Below are 16,614 nucleotides of genomic sequence, written 5' to 3'. Positions count from 1 at the left end.
AGTGCCACCGTTAATGTTCATAGTGGATACCGATTTGTAGGATCTAATGCAGTTGATAAAGATTTCACTTTCAGGTACATCATCAGTTAGAATCTTCTGTAGATATTCAGTATATGAATGTAAAGAAGGCAGTCTAATTTGACCCTTTTGACAACAACGTCTAAATGTATTACTTGTATTGCCAGTTGTTTCTTCAGGGAAGTGAACTGAATGACAATGATTGCAAATGACATTCATTAATCCGAATGACTTTTCCCGGTGTATGTTTTGCTTGTGCCGTTTGAGAGGCGCGTTGTTGCATGTGTAGTATTAGGGACGTGTTGTTTTGGAGCTGTAATCGATTTGCCTGTGCTGTGTGAGACGCCCGTTGTAGCCTTCCTTGCCGTTAACGTATGTCTGAGACGGGAGGTGTTTCGTTTTGAATCCGTGCCTGTTGCGATGCAGCACTTTGATTGATAGTTTGCGTCATGTGGATCCAGGATGTAGATTTGTGCATATTTGCGTTGTTGATTTGTTTCAGGGTGCACTGTTCCAATGCGATGCAGTATTTGTGCACATATGGGAAAGCAGTATGGGCCATTGCCTTTTGGTGGCCTGATATTTACTCCGGTAGATGCAAAACCAAATGAACTATTGTAGGATCTAACGCAGTTCATAAAGTTTTTACTTTTAGGTACATCGTTAGTTAGAAGCTTTAGTTGAGCTTTGCGTTTTTGGAGTCGAGACATTTTTTCTTTTAGAAATATGGATAAGTAATAAGGAGTATTGCACTCACTGTTAATATGGAGCCTTTTCTGCGGTTGAACGGTTAATAGTGCCTTATTGTAATGAGATCCACCTATGCTGCATAGCCGTCTATTTTGTTGTTTCTTTCGTGTTCGTGTGTTTGTTCCTGTTATCCTTTCCTTTTCGTTTTGTACCCGTGACTGTGTATTCATGACTTGTTTCTTTCTCAGCATCCGAAATATGGATAAGTAATAAGGAGGATCGCAGTCACTGTGAATATGTTTCCTTTTCTGCACTTGAACGGTTAATAGTGCTTTATTGTAAGGAGATCCACCTATGCTGACACCTATGCTGTCTAGTGTGAAGGTGTTGACGTTCACTTTAGAATATGTGGCTTTGAGTGTGACTTCTTATGGATGTGTGTGTGTGTGTGTGTGTGTGGGGGGGGGGGGGGTGAGGATTGTTGTTGCGCGAGCGTCTTCTTTCTTTTTGTGTTCCTGTGTCTTGTTGAATCCCCCTCTTTGTGTGTGTCCTGTCCCTCGCTTGTAGGGTCTGTGGGGTGGTTTTGTGTTCTTTTTTTTGTGTTCCATGGACTTGTTGAATCCCCCTCTTGGTGTGTGTCCCGTCCGGTGCCTGTAGGGGGGGGGGGGGTGCCTTGCTGTTGTGCACGAACCTCTTTTTTTTTTTTTTTTTTTTGGGTCTAGTTTCGTGTGCAATGTGTTTCGTGCTTTTCCTGCGTTTGACTTTGCGCCTCATTTCTCCTTTTTGTATGTGCTCACTCCTTTTTTCTGTGGTCTTGTCCGCCACTCGCGGCCCCTCATCCGCCTTTGTCGCCCTCTTTTGTCCGCCTTTCTCCGACTCTCGCGGACTCTTTTTGCGCCTGCGCCTCTCGCGGACCCTTATCCGCCTCTCTCGCCCTCTTTTGTCCGCCTTTCTCGGCTCCTCAGCCGACTCTCGCGGACTCTTTTTGCGCCTGCGCAGTACGTCTTTTTGCAGCTACGGCCCATGGCCGGATGTGCCTGCGTCCATCATCCGGTTTAGCATTCTCGGTTAGTAATATGGATAATTAATTCTTGTTGTACATCCTGGCAACTCCAGCATATAACTTTTTATATTTTAATAACTCAAGAATTTTGATTTTCTCACTTAAAGGAAAGAATTCAAATCTTCTGTTACGCTTAGCATAATTGCCTGTGTCACCAGTTCTATGCTTTGGGGCCACATTAAGGAAAATTACGTTATATTTTTAGCGATACTGTGAGTGTGGATAACATTTACACTGTGGATGCTATATAGCATAACTAGCAGTGAGATGAAGGCTGCCTGGGTGGCTGGAGTGGGTCACAGAAAAAACAATGCACCGCTGGATCATTCATGCTGGATGTAGTCTGACAATGTTCAGCCAGGCAGGCGGGCGGGTGAGCGATTAATTTTTTTCTTGAATTTTGAACTTTTTCAAAACATGGGCACATGAAACCTTGGTTAGCAAAGCTGTGGTTGATGGGGAACTGTATATATTGTTAAGGCAGATTATTCGAAATGGGCAGAGAGAGTAGGAAACTGTGTTTGGTTGGTGACAGCATTGTGTGTTAAAGGAAAAAGAAGCTGCACTTTTATCAATACAGCAGAGCTTTAACAAGTGTTTTGACATATAAGAGGTGTGTCTGCATGCACAGATAATCATTAATTCATCCATCCATCCATTATCCAACCCGCTATATCCTAACTACAGGGTCACAGGGGGTCTGCTGGAGCCAATCCCAGCCAACACAGGGCGCAAGGCAGAAAACAAACCCCGGGCAGGGCGCCAGCCCACCGCACATTAATTCATTTGTTGCTTATTACAAAAATACTTTGCAGTCTAAAAAGTATATAGAAATCCATTATACTGGTATCTGCTGAAGCCACCCACTCTTATGTATTTTTATTAATTTAGTGTTAAATGTGTTTGGGACAGTGTGAGCATTTGACACAATACCTAACATTTGGATTATGCAAGATGATATTTTTTTTCATGGGTTTTTTGTTTTGTTGCAGTTGTTCAAATTAGGTTCCTAATCAAGCTCCGTGTATTCAAAATGTTCTTGTAGTTGCCGAGATCACCGTTTATGGGAGTTTTATAATTATTCCCTTTCTCCATGAAAGCATGGGACTAAAAATGTATCTTGGCCATCACTCCAAACAGTGTGAGGTGATTAACTATATTGTCATTTTTGGGTGGAGTATTTCCTTACAAATAAATACAGGAATTAGACATATTCCACCTTAACATTGTTGTGTATGATTGTAAGAGAAACCGGCACATATTTAAGTAAACATCAACCGGTTTGGTTGATGGCCATATCTTGTACAGCTGTCAGAATACTGAAGGTGCCTTACCTAGCCTACAGTTTATATCCAGTTGTGCTTCTCCTTTTCTACAGGTGATGTTCCCCAGAGAGGGAAAACTTTGCACTTCCTCCACCATCTGCTGGTTCACATGTACATATGTAGCACCTGGTTCCTTCACCAACATCACCTTGGTCTTCTCCAAATTCAGTCCTAGACCCTCTTTAGCTGTGCTATCATTCCAAAAAGGTGTGAATTAATGATCCTTTTCATCACAAAGTCAAAGTTGGTGAAAGTATGCAACCTTGGCGAATACCTGTGGCAATGTTGAAAAACGTGAGTTCAGATGTAGGGGGCATTGGTGTGACATTCCGGATGATGCAGTATATAGAATATTGCAGAAAACTGGGATATTACCTTGGCGATCAGAGTGTGATGGGCTGTTACGCTCCAGTTCGCAAAGCAGAAACTGGGAAGTGTTGTTACAATGTACCAGTCCACTTCAAGTCCTAAGTACAACAAAGCCAGTAGTGACAGCATGCCTTGTTAAGTTTAAATGCATACTCCGCTCAGTAATGGAGTTCCTCCCAGACAGAGCATGGGGAGGTAAATATTGCAGTGGTTTTTAGTGAGCCGCTACCGGCAACTCTTTAAGTAGGAAGTTAAAGTACTGGCAACATTTCCTAACGTACTGGTGAGTACCCTCCACCACTAAAGCAAAGCTACCCAGATTTCCTTGATCAAATGTTAATGAGGAGGAGCAACATGCTGAATAAACAGAGTACCACCACTTCGATTGCCAGAATATTGAACATAGTTCCCCAAATTTTTTTTCAACTGTTTCTATGTTCAGTGCTTACAACATTCAGTTCATTGCATGGCCCACATAAATGTGCAGCTTGTAAAAGTCAGTGCTATATGAAGTAAGTTAAAATAGTCAGTGTGTATTGCTTTTGACTTAATGATTACAGATCAGAACAGTACATTCAATTCTGATTGAAGCAATCTTTTTTTTTTTTTTTTTTTTTTTTTTTATATATATATATATGAACAGGATAGGCTACAGCATGAAATTGTATTTATACTCCACGTTCCCATTATTCCTACTGATTACCTGTTTTAATTCAAAACAACGCAGTTTTCTATAAATTTAGTCTTACAATGACCATCAACAAAAGCCAAGGTCAGTCAGTAAAAGCAAGAATTGATCTATGTCACAAATGTTTTAATTATGAGCAATTGTATGTAGCATATTCAAGAGTAAGGAACTCCAGAGAACTAATATTAACCCTGATTTAAAAAGAAATTCACAGAAAGGTCCTCAGTTAGTGGCATAGCATTCATACATTTCAGTCGCACAGAGACTCCTCACTGCAGCCTGTGGAATGGGGAGGAGAAACCTGGTCCCAGAGACGTGGATTCACCTCAGAAAGTCCTTTCCAAGCCCCAGTTGTTGACATTACTGAATGACGATGCTCTGGTATGTTGTTCTGTAGACACCTGAACAACAACTGAAAAAGGCACATGTATGATCACTTTTATTCTTTCATTATGCAGAAGAAAATTTCTTTATGTTAGAAAGGATGCCTGCTGGTTCTAGATTAATAATACACATGTGCTTCAATGAGAGAGAATATTGAGCAGGTAGTATGTAATTAAGTGAAAATTACTGAACAGGAAGGTATGCATTCATCCATCTATGCATCTTCTTAACCTGCTTATCCAGGGCAGGGTTGTGGGGTATCTGGGGTCTATCCCACCAAAATGGACACAAGGCAGGAACAACCTGTGGATGAGGCATCAGTCCATTGCAGGGCAAACTCACATACACACATGTGCCACTTTAGCAATGGCTCCAGCAGACCCCCGTGACCCTGTGTTAGGATATAGCGGGTTGGATAATGACTGACTGACTGACATTTGAGACATATGAGTAAAACTTATGTAAAAACTATACACAGGTGAAATCCCATTGTAACAAAATTCATGAGACCATAAAAATATTTTGTTATAACTGAAATTTTGTTAGTGAATATGGGGAAAATATCCATATTACTAACCGAAGGTTATGGACGCAGGGCGCATCGAAGCGCACGAGCACTGCTGCACTGCAGCGAGCCCGCCCAAAGCTAACGACACAGCCACAGAAAACACGCCTACCAGTGTGATCACCACTGCAACGAGCCCGCCCATAGCTAACAACACAGCCACAGAAAACACACCCGCTAGACAAGTGAAGTACACGAAACAGCTCCCAGGCAAAGGAGTCACGGCTCAAAAACGAAACAGCTCAACTAACGGAAATACAAATCTGAGCCCATAGCTAACGACACAGCCCCGGAGAAAACAAAAACGAAGCGATTCAGCGCATATGTGAATCACATTACAGTATTACAGTACAGAATCCCCAGACATCCAGACTACACAGCATATTTGAATCACATTACAGTATTACAGTAATACATGATTAACAGTCCAGCCACAGAAAACACAGATACGACACCAGATGGAAAAAAACAATAAACGAACGCTCCGTCTCGCAAACAAACCGCTTTAGTTCAAACCAGAGTCAGTAGGTGGCGCCCAAACAACATGGATAAAAACAATGAACGAAGGCGCCCACACAAAGAAACCACTTTAGTTCAAATGGGATTATTGAATTAAATGGAAACTTTACCATGCCTACAACCTGTGAACTATACCTGAGGTAATGCGTGCACGCCAGGGTGTACAGCCGCCCGGGCGCGACCAGCCACACCACCGCATATACGACGACACAGCCATAAAAAAACAAAAATGAGACTGCATGAAGAAAGACAATAACAGAAGCGCGTTGAAATGAACTGTCCCAGGACGCACCCACCCTCCATGATATTTCATCACGCACCGGCTTCCCCCCTGGGAATGGCCCATACTGCTTTCGCGTGTGTTGACAAATGTTGCATCGGATTGGAACAGTGCACCCTGAGCCAAATCACCACTGCAAATGTGCCCAAATGTACATGTTACATCTGGATGACGTACTATATCAACCACAGAGCTAATAATGAGAAACGTAGCTGAAGTCATAAACAATCACCCATTAGCAAACTCTATGAAAATGCTACATGAGGTTGACAGAGAAGCCAATACAAAAGCAGAGGCGGACGGTGTGGCACCAACTACAATTGCCGTAGTGCTAATAAAGGACAAAGAACAGGATCCGAGACGATACAATGTTCCCATCGTTAATGAAGTGGCAATTGTGTTTCAAAGTGATGACGGTGAGCCTCCGTTTCACCGCGATATTGTCATGCATTTACATCCTGATGGAAACAAGGCGCCTACAATGCGCTTCTGAAACACCACAACCACATGAGTCACAGCTCCAAAAAGAAACTGCTTTAGTACAAATATGTTTATTTAATTAAATGACATTTCCCAGGACGCACGCACCCTCCATGAGGTGATTGCCATTCTTGGATTTGCGATTCTTTCGAGAATCGCGGGCTTGCTGGTATATATACGTTTTTGACCGGTGTTGCTGCTGATTCTGTCAACAGTAAACCAAGGGTAAAGAAATTGGTTGTCCTCTGTGGATCAGGCTTACAATGTAACTTGCTTGTCGCAACAATGTTTAGAACATTTGACACCGGGTTCTTCCTCGCACTCTCCTGGTCATTCTGGTGATTCTGAGCTGCTGGTGTCCTAATCTAAGATGGGACCTAAACAACAATGCCCATTTACAGTAATCCCTCCTCCATCGCGGGGGTTGCGTTCCAGAACCCCCCGCGAAAGGTGAAAATCCGCGAAGTAGAAACCATATGTTTATATGGTTATTTTTATATTGTCATGCTTGGGTCACAGATTTGCACAGAAACGCAGGAAGTTGTAGAGAGACAGGAACTTTATTCAAACACTGCAAACAAACATTTGTCTCTTTTTCAAAAGTTTAAACTGTGCTCCATGACAAGACAGAGATGACAGTTCCGTCTCACAATTAAAAGAATGCAAACATATCTTCCTCTTCAAAGGAGTGCGCGTCAGAGAGAGAGAACAAAGCAAACAGTTAAAAATCAATAGGGCTGTTTGGCTTTTAAGTATGCGAAGCACCGTGGCACAAAGCTGTTGAAGGCAGCCGCTCACACCCCCTCCGTCAGGAGCAGAGAAAAACAATCAATCAAAAATCAATACGTGACCTTCGAGCTTTTAAGTATGCGAAGCACCGTGCAGCATGTCGCTTCACGAAGCAGCTGCACAGAAGGGAGCAACGTGAAGATAACCTTTCAGCATTTTTAGACGAGCTTTCGTATCGTCTAGGTGTGCGAACAGCCCCCCTTCTCAATCCCCCTACGTCAGGATCAGAGAATGTCAGCGCAAGAGAGAAAGAAAGAAAAGTAAGTTGGGTAGCTTCTCAGCCATCTGCCAATAGCGTCCCTTGTATGAAATCAACTGGGCAAACCAACTGAGGAAGCATGTACCAGAAATTAAAAGACCCGTTGTCCGCAGAAATCTGCGAACCAGCAAAAAATCCGCGATATATATTTAAGTATGCTTACATATAAAATCCGCGATAGAGTGAAGCCGCGAAAGGCGAAGCGCGATATAGCGAGGGATTACTGTACTGTACAAAATGCCCCTATTCTAAAAATATTCAAGTATCTGTAGCACCAAAGTTTTGTTTTAGCAGCCATGTCTGCATCAGTAATTGGCATTCAACTTCCAAATATTGAAAAGGCAGTACTAAAATTCACATCTGTCGCTAAAAAATGCCATTTGCTTCCATTGCTTAGGGCAAAGAAATTAGCCTATCAGTGTATCTGGTGTGCTTTGAGAAGTTAAGTTTTTGTTTGTTTTTTTTTTTTTGTTTTTTTTTCTTGATACAAATGTTAATGCTTTTGCTAGTTCTTCCTGTGAATTTTATCTAAATTGTTTGCCAACTCCAACATATTTTCTTTAATAGAATTGTTAAGAATAATTCATCCATCCATCCATCCATCCATTCATTATCCAACCCGCTAGGATAGTTCTTATCTGACAATTCAACCCTGAGTTAATACTGAAGTAACTTCAGCTCTATGGCTAGTAGAAATTAAAAGCTGCTGCATACCTTTTTCAGGTTTACTCGCAAAAGCAATAATATGCATGTTACAATAAATGGGGGAAAAAAAAAAGTAATAAAAATTGGGTTAAACAATAGTGCTCCAGGTCTGTACAAGTTTCACCCTGCCCCCAGAATTAGTTGCATGTAAAACAAGAATGAGCACATTTACTGATCTCAGTACTGTAGAAAAAAAATTTAATGCTTGTTATTCGCTTTTGCATCTTTCGGTTAAACCTCCCAACTCAAAAAAATAAAAAAAAGAATCTTTGGTTTAGTTGTAGGAGGTGCTATAGTTATGTTTTGTAGACTTGCATCCAGTGCCTTTTATTTTTCCTTCTTTCTTCTAATGCGTAAGTAACAATGACACACAATCATACATTTTTTAACATATGATGTGGAAGTTAACACTGAAAAGGCGATAGTTTAAGTTGAAAAGATGCATTTATACTGCATCACAGCTCCATATGTAGGTTTTTAGGGCCATTATTTTCATGTGCACAGAGTGTGGTGAAATTCAGGTATGAAAAAGTTTGGTGTTTTAAACATTTAAAATGCTTTTATTGTATCCTTCAAGTTACTTGAAATTAAGGGAAATGAGACCGTGGCAGAGGATGGTATAATTTTGACTGTTTGCCACTTGGCCTGTTTAATAGATTTTTCTCTTGTTCTTTTATAAGTATACATGTTGTTTAAGACTTTTTAAAATATCTTAAAGGCAATAAGGAGAGATTTTTTTTTTTCCTTGGAAGATGTCTGAGTAAATATTTTGAATCTGCCATCTACTTGAACTTCTACAAGTTAAGACAGGATATAAACCGTGCTTTCTGATTAATGTCCTGCTTTTCAAGTTTATGTCTACCCTACCTACATGCTCCTGCAAGCTGTTTGTACTGTACTATAAAATACTCTTTGTGTATAAAGTTCAGCTTCTCTTTCCACACTAATCCTTTTGCCTACCCCTTTCCCTTATGTTCTGCTAAAACTCTGCTATACTTTTTCCTGTTGAACTAACCATTCCTTGCCTTGCTTTTTTGCTATTTCTTTCCTCCTTGCAGGATTTGGCGGCTTGGGTACAACTAACACCACTGCTGGTGGGTTTAATTTTGGGGGTTTCGGATTAAATTCTAATGCAGCAGCTGTCAGCTTTAATATTGGAAACTTTGGTGCCCCCACAACTGCAGCTACTGTTTTCAATTTTGGTAATAGCCTGGCTAGTGCAGGTAGATGTTTTTTTTTCTTAAAACAATTTTTTGTTTTTCTGTCCATGTTTAGCCATTTGTTTTGTTTATGTCAGTTGAACCCTCTGCCACAAGTCCATTATCATTGCATTCTAAGCATTGCTGCATCATGGGAGCTCTGAGGAGATCGAGTACTTGACACCATTTGTAGCTTTTTTCCCCCGAAGTATACAAAGTCTTAAGTAATTATAACTATTATAATTTTCTTGGTAAGCAATATTTTTTTTTGAAAGCTGAAATATATTTCTTTCTCCTCATTGTTCTTTATTTACCATAGTATTCATTTCACCAACTTATTTGGTCATTGTGATCAGTACCCATTTTCAGATGCTGACTCAGAAAAATAAATATGCATCTGCAAGATATTTACTAATGATTTAATTCAGTGTAAACTATTCTTTTAACTTGTATGTACAATTGGGGCCAGATATACATAAAGATGTTGTATCATTAATTAATCGTGAAAAACATTTGTTCCTGTCTTGTGCCCTGTGTTGGCTGGGATTGGCTCCAGCAGGTCCCCGTGACCCTGTTAGGATATAGTGGGTTGGAAAATGAATGACTGACTGAAAAACATTGGTTTCCATAAAATTGCTGCAAATGCATATAGTTAATTCACTATTAGTCAGTAACAATATGCACCATCTTCACTGCTCAGTGTTAACAAAAAAGAGTGTAATTCAATGCCAGATTAATTACCGGTAAGCACCACAATGAAGTACAACAGAAACAAAAAAGTATGAATTATTGCAGGCGCAGTCTGGCATAGCGCCTGATAGATTATTTAAGCAGCAATTATGAAAAAAAATCAAACACAAGTACAGTACAAAACTCCAAAGAAAGTGTACAGTAATCATAGACAAAGTAAGAGAAGTTTTGGTAGAGAGTAAGAAAACTTGTATGCTATTTTAGTCTAGTGTAGAGGGTAGCAGTGACAACACTGTCTCGTTCAACATTTATAACTTGTAAATGATGGAGCAGAAATTAAAAAGTAAGTAGCAGAACAAGCGGAGCCTCGCAGTTAGACCTAAGTAGAAAATAAAATACCTGTATTAGAAGCTCTTAATTGTCTAAGAGATCTATATTGTATAAGAAACATTGACTATTGGAGCAAATAACATTTACAAGTCAGTAGAGCAGGTTTAAAAGACATTGAGTATATTCTGTGTGACAAATATGTGGATTTCATTGTGTATCCTACTGTTCAGTATAACTCCCATGTTGTTCAGAGTGAATGATAGTATGGTTTTGTAATACCTGAGATTTTGCTGGGAATAATTCAAGCCTGCCTGACAGGAGTTAGACTACTAAAGGATATTATTTGTAAAGCATATTGCTTTGTAATGTGCGTGTTTAGGGGAGTTGCTTTATAATGCTCAAAAAAATGACGAATACAGATGCACAAATTACATTATCCTTTTAATTATAAGTTTTTCTTTTTAGTGGAGTTGAATGTAAAAAGGCACACTGATACGTACATGTAGTTTGACTTCTAAATATTCACACTTTTATATGATTTTTTTTTTGTTGTTGTTGCAGTGCTTGGTATGCAGTAATGACCAAGCCAAGTTTAAGAAAAAACAAAGCCGTAACTCTAAAGGATTCTTTAAAACCTGTCAAATTAGTTGGAATTAGATGTTTGTTTACTAAATATACAGTAGTTAAAGAGAATATGGATCACAGTATTGAAATGTCAGGTATATATTTGGTAGCTGCCTTTCTTTTCAGAATGAATGGTGGCTTTAGAGTTGTAGTTGTGTGGTCATTTGCATGAAAGTGTCTAGTAAATAAAAATAAATTTGATAGAAAAAAAAAAGTTTGTATGTAATTTTTATTTTTTTTTCTTGATGCCAGTGAGACTCTTTCCTAGATGCTGTTTACTATTCCATTCCCTGTGTGATGTGTTATATTTCTTATGCAGTAAAGTTGTATCCCTTGGTACTAGTAATTTATTTTAAATTTTATACTACACTAGCATTAACTAAAGGTGCACAATAAAAGCCTAGGTATTGTTTTGACTAAAGCCATGCTTGATATAGGTTATATTGGTTCTAATTAACATTTTCTGAGTATTAACTCTAAACTTATTGCAGTATTATTGTGATGAACACTAGGGCCTGGTATCGACCTGATGTCCCAATTTGATTCCGATATTATCTTGACTGAATTAGTGTGCACTGATATATTTGAAATGGTGTTTTTTTTTTTTAAAGAATTACTTAACCATGCTTAGAGAACATTAATACAATGTGACAAATTTCAGTAACACTTTATTTGAAAGGTGTCTACATAGTGACTTAATAATATATGCATAAGCATGGAATAACTTTTAAGAAGAAATATGATTAGTAATGAACAGTTACTGCACTGCACTCATTCAAAATTCACAATTTAATTAAAATATGTATCGCCACATTGGAGTCCACACATATTGTGGGAGCTCCTTATTTTAACACAATGTAATGGCATCTATTTTATTAACATCTATATCATCTTGCGAATAATATTATAAAATAATCAAGTATTGCTTCTTAACTAATAAATGTTATTCAATAACCTGTTTGTGTGTTATGAACTCCACATAAACACTCAACTAAAATTAGCCGTATTTATTCCCCTATTGGACATATAAAATAATCTTGAATTAGTCAAAATTAAAGATACAGGGGGAAGACTAGTTTCTTTCTATAATTCTACAAGTTATGCTTCTTCCGTTGCTCACTTACAGTAGTCACGTTAATCAGTCTTGAAAATGTGTCCTAACCGTCCTCAGACAAAAAGGAAGCATTTTAAAATGAGGATCTAGAGCTGATGCTTGTTTACTGCGGCATTGAATGAATTGAACAAAAAAGAAAAAGAACTGGCCATCGTGACTGACAACATTGCCAATATGAAGCTACTTCAAGTCGGAGGATTTGCCCACTTGATTTGCCGGGTGGGGCATGTTTTTGGGTCTCTTATCTTTACAATAAAAAAGCTGCTATAAATTCTGTTATTTTTTTGGGCATGATGCAAATTAAATAGAAGCTTGGCACTAAAATCTCTTCAGTGTAAATTGTTTAGGCTCTGCTCATTTAGATGTCGACTGAGATAACGTTTCTGAGTGATGTTGGGATAAATGATTTCTCAAATTTGTTTTGTCACAACAATAATTAACTTCTACGCTGTACAGCTTACATATGGCTTTGCTTTTATCCAGTTGTTCTTTAGCAAATCACCATTTGAATCTGTGGTAAGTCCACACATCTGATTTAAGTGTCTAAGACAATGATGTCAGTTAAAACAGATACACCATTTTATATGAAAGTGCTTTTTCCATTAGAAAGCCTTAGGATTGGACGTCAAAAACGAAGATAAGCAAGAATCCATGTGTATTTAATTGAGCAGGATAGAGATTCTTGAGACTACAAGAATCAATATCAAATCAAAAGCGAAAAATGATTGATCAGAAAATTTTAATTTTTACCCAAGCCTAATGAACAGTATGTGTTTTGTGTACATTTCTATGTTCTGTGTACATTTTTTGACCTCTATAAAGCTGTTTTTTTCTAAAATTATTATTAACCTTTTCTAAATAATAATTATATTAAAATTTAAAACATTCTATTAATAATAGATTATTAAAATGGGTTTGTCCAAAAAGTTGCATCTAATAGCTATTGTACCTGTCAGAAGATTGTGGATTTTATATTCTGAAGCCTCTAGTTAATGTTTTTAGATTAATAATGGATGGGAACAATGAAAGACGTAGCTGTTCACAATTGGTAAAAGTCATGCTTGTTTTTGGTTGATGTAGAACCAGTTTGTGCTTTATAGTGGAGTATGCTAAATTTATTGGTAATTTTTATTTTAATAATCACAATTTTTTTTTTTTTTTTTGCCACAGAGGTCAAATATGATTATCTTAGTGAATCACATTATTGTAACCTGATCAGTTTTGTCACAAATCACACCATATTGGTTTTCTTCATTATGAACGATGCATTTTTGTGATGTACAATGCCTTGCAAGAAACAACACAGTACCCCGAGATTTTATTTTTCTGCACAGGCCCTATACATTTTCTCTTCGTGTGTGTTTTTTTGGAAGACTCGCCACATCCTATGAACTTTCATTAATAAGTGTCCTTTGAAATCTGTGTATGCTGTCTAGCTTTTGGCACATCTTTTGCTGTTTCTACAACAGGGAGGTGTGACATAATCACATTGTAATCAATACATTTCCAATTTGGTCTCTGTTTCTGAGTCACCATTTGACTCTGAGCAAGTCAATAATATCCTTACCAATAAAAAAAACTGTAGGTTGTCTGGGATAAAGGTATAAATCAGATGTGAAATAAACTAATATTGAAACATTTTAGCTGAAAGATTATCTGCATATCAGTTACTTGTCGTCGTAGGCCCGTCTCAACTCAAAATGGACCCACGAATTCCCTTCACTTCTCTCTCGTGGGCCTTGAGATGACTGTGTAGACTCATTCATGGTTTGAGCTTTTTTAGGGTGTTTTGTGCACTGCAAGATTTGTGGATCAATGGTGCCTTCAACTTTGGCCACCAGTTGGGTTTCTACTCTTTCCCTTTGAAATTCCTCTCCCTACAACCTTCAGGTTATGAAGACATGGCCGTAATGTTTGAGGTTTTCCTTCAGATTGGGAGCTTTAGCAAAAATCTTTTTTGTTTAGTCGTTTAGTGAGATTTGATTTTTAGGTAATCCTTGAATATCTTCAGTGGTCTATCCTGGGCCCTACTCCCTCTTTGCAGAGTATCCGTTACTATTGCTTAAATTCATTGTATATATTCTTTATGACACTTGATTGCATTCTGTGCCTAGTAGAGTAGAAGAGGGCAATGTGTAAGTAACACAGTTTTCTTTTTTGATATTTTTGTGTTTTTGTAGCTTTTTACCCTGTGAAAAAAGGGACAACTGCGAAGCTGTTCCTGCATTTAAATAACAATAATTATTTTTATAATGTGGATTTGGATTATTTTCCTGTGTTGAACAATGTCACAACATATCCAAGGCTTCCTAATGACATTTCGTCATGATGCCACAGCTGTAGCTGTTAAACTGAGTGAGCACTACTGTCTACAATGTACCTTGAGTGAAGCATTCCATAATAGATGATTATCAGAAGAATTGATTAATTGGATAATTGACACAGAATTGCAAAATTTGTAGGTTAAAGAAAGGGTTTGACAATTACTAGAATATGGTTAGCTATTGAAATTAATATAACATGATATTTATCATTTTAAAAGTATCTGTTCTGCTTCTAATAAATTCTCAATGATAAACCAACAGACCTGAGACCCATGTAAGGAGTACTAACTCCATTTTTTTTGTTTAGCATTATGGTCCATGGGACCTATGACGGGGCCAAAAGGGAGCTTTAAACTTTGTTAGCTTTCCTCATCTCAGTACTGTAAGTCAAGTGTAGGTGAACTGAAGAAGGGAGTAAATGTTATTCATGGAAGGCTCCACTTTTGAGACAGCGGAAAACTGTATAGCTTGGTTAAGTTTAATTTGTTCTGAGGAAACAATCATGTACTAAAATGACTTACTTTACATAGTAATGAATGTGCTGGAATGGTCTCGACCCTGTCCAAAGTGGTTCCTGTCATGTGTCCATCCTAATGATGCTTAGGCAAAGTCTTGTTGCCTGATACTCTGTAATTATGATTTTGGGTTGAGTTAGGGTGTTTTATTGATAGCTAGACAAATAATTTATTGATACTAATTGGAAATAACAGTTTTACAGTGGGTCATGTCACACATGCAGCAGTTTTTCTTATTTGTATGTTAAAAACAAAAGGAAAAATAAGAATAGGTCTATCAGTAGTGTGTTAAGGAATCATTTTGTGCTAGTGAGGAGAAAAAGAAAGCAAAATTAATTCATTTCAGGTTTTGTTTGCAGTTCTTTTAGTTTCATGAGAAATGTATGTTTTAAAGCTTTTGACCTGAGAGTCTGTACAAAATATTTAAAAGTGCTGAAAAACATGGTAGAGGAATGGTGGAATAGCTGACCCTTCTGTATTTTAGTCATGGTTATGAAAATGCTTAAAACACAGCTCCAGCACAAGAATACCATAAGCACATTCACCATCTTGACAATGGTATTTTTGGAGCACTTTGTGAATTACATATAGATAAATAGATAGATACTTTATTAATCCCAAGGGGAAATTCACATACTCCAGCAACACCTTACTGATACAAAAAACAATATTAAATTAAAGATTGATAATAATGCAGGTAAAAAACAGACAATATCTTGAAGAGTCGCATAGTTTAGGGGAGGAACGATCTTCTCAGTCTATCAGTGGAGAAGGACAGTGACAGCAGTCTGTCGCTGAAGCTGCTCTTCTGTCTGGAGATGACACTGTTTAGTGTAAATATATCAGGTAAATTGACAAAAAGTCCATTCAGGAAGTAATTAAATCATTTTTATTTTTGTATATTTTTTTTATATACTCGTATTAATTTGTTTCTATCATCATTTGTTATTGTCTTGTATACAGAGTACAGTGAAATTCTTACTTGCATGTGCTCATCAATACACAATGTATCCTCGCTCTGTAGTGCCATGATTAGTGAATATAGCAGCCTTACCTGGAAAATCTAAGAACACAGTTTTCAAGACTATCTCCCATCTTTTTTATTAAAAAAAACTCTTAAAGGATTGCTCAACCCAAAAATTATTTTTATATGTTGCTTATCTCATGTAGATTGTACATATTTAATCATGTTTTTTTTTTTTTTAGAGGATGGGCATAACTGATAGAACAGGAGGCTTTGGTGACTAACACTGGACAACAATAAACATTTCAAAAACAGACATGAAAATAAGATCTTAACTTTGCTCGTGTTGCATAATCCACATGTCATCTAGTCATATGCTAATAATGAGCCAAACACTTGTATTTTTCACTAAAATATTGTTGAATAAATACAGTATGACTCTAAGACACCATCAGTATTGTCAAAACAACAGTTAAAACAAATACATCTTCACTTGAGTTCAAAAATCTCACAAAATTCTGGAGCCTGTCAGGGTTCTTTTAAAGGAGAGCGAGCTAGCAAAGGGTGGAGAAGTCGGTGGAATTAGCCTGGGGTTACACTTCTTCTTCGGTTCAGCTGTGGAGGAAGTAGACAGACACTCATCTGTACTTTCCTTTGTTTGGCCCCTCTAGGCACATTTGAATCATCATGTCTTCAGTACTAGATAATTATCATATAATA

The 16,614-nt window shown here is 37.8% G+C and overlaps 1 protein-coding gene across 4 annotated transcripts in view; it reads left to right on the top strand.

Annotated features, from left to right (window-relative positions):
• Positions 1-16,614, top strand: part of nup54 (nucleoporin 54) — a 54,923-nt gene that overhangs the window by 17,923 nt on the left and 20,386 nt on the right. For 2 of the 4 annotated variants that reach the window (XM_051927786.1, XM_051927785.1), the window contains one exon: positions 9,193-9,357. The exons of the other annotated variants lie outside the window; for them this stretch is intronic. In XM_051927786.1, coding sequence (XP_051783746.1) covers positions 9,193-9,357 — 165 coding nt within the window. The remainder of the gene's footprint in view (positions 1-9,192; positions 9,358-16,614) is intronic. 4 annotated transcript variants of the gene reach the window in all.

The sequence above is a fragment of the Erpetoichthys calabaricus genome, chromosome 5 (assembly GCF_900747795.2).
Source record: "Erpetoichthys calabaricus chromosome 5, fErpCal1.3, whole genome shotgun sequence".
In the NCBI taxonomy this organism is placed as follows: domain Eukaryota; kingdom Metazoa; phylum Chordata; class Cladistia; order Polypteriformes; family Polypteridae; genus Erpetoichthys; species Erpetoichthys calabaricus.
Note: the sequence above shows the minus strand (reverse complement) of the source record. Positions and strands in the feature narration are given on the sequence as shown.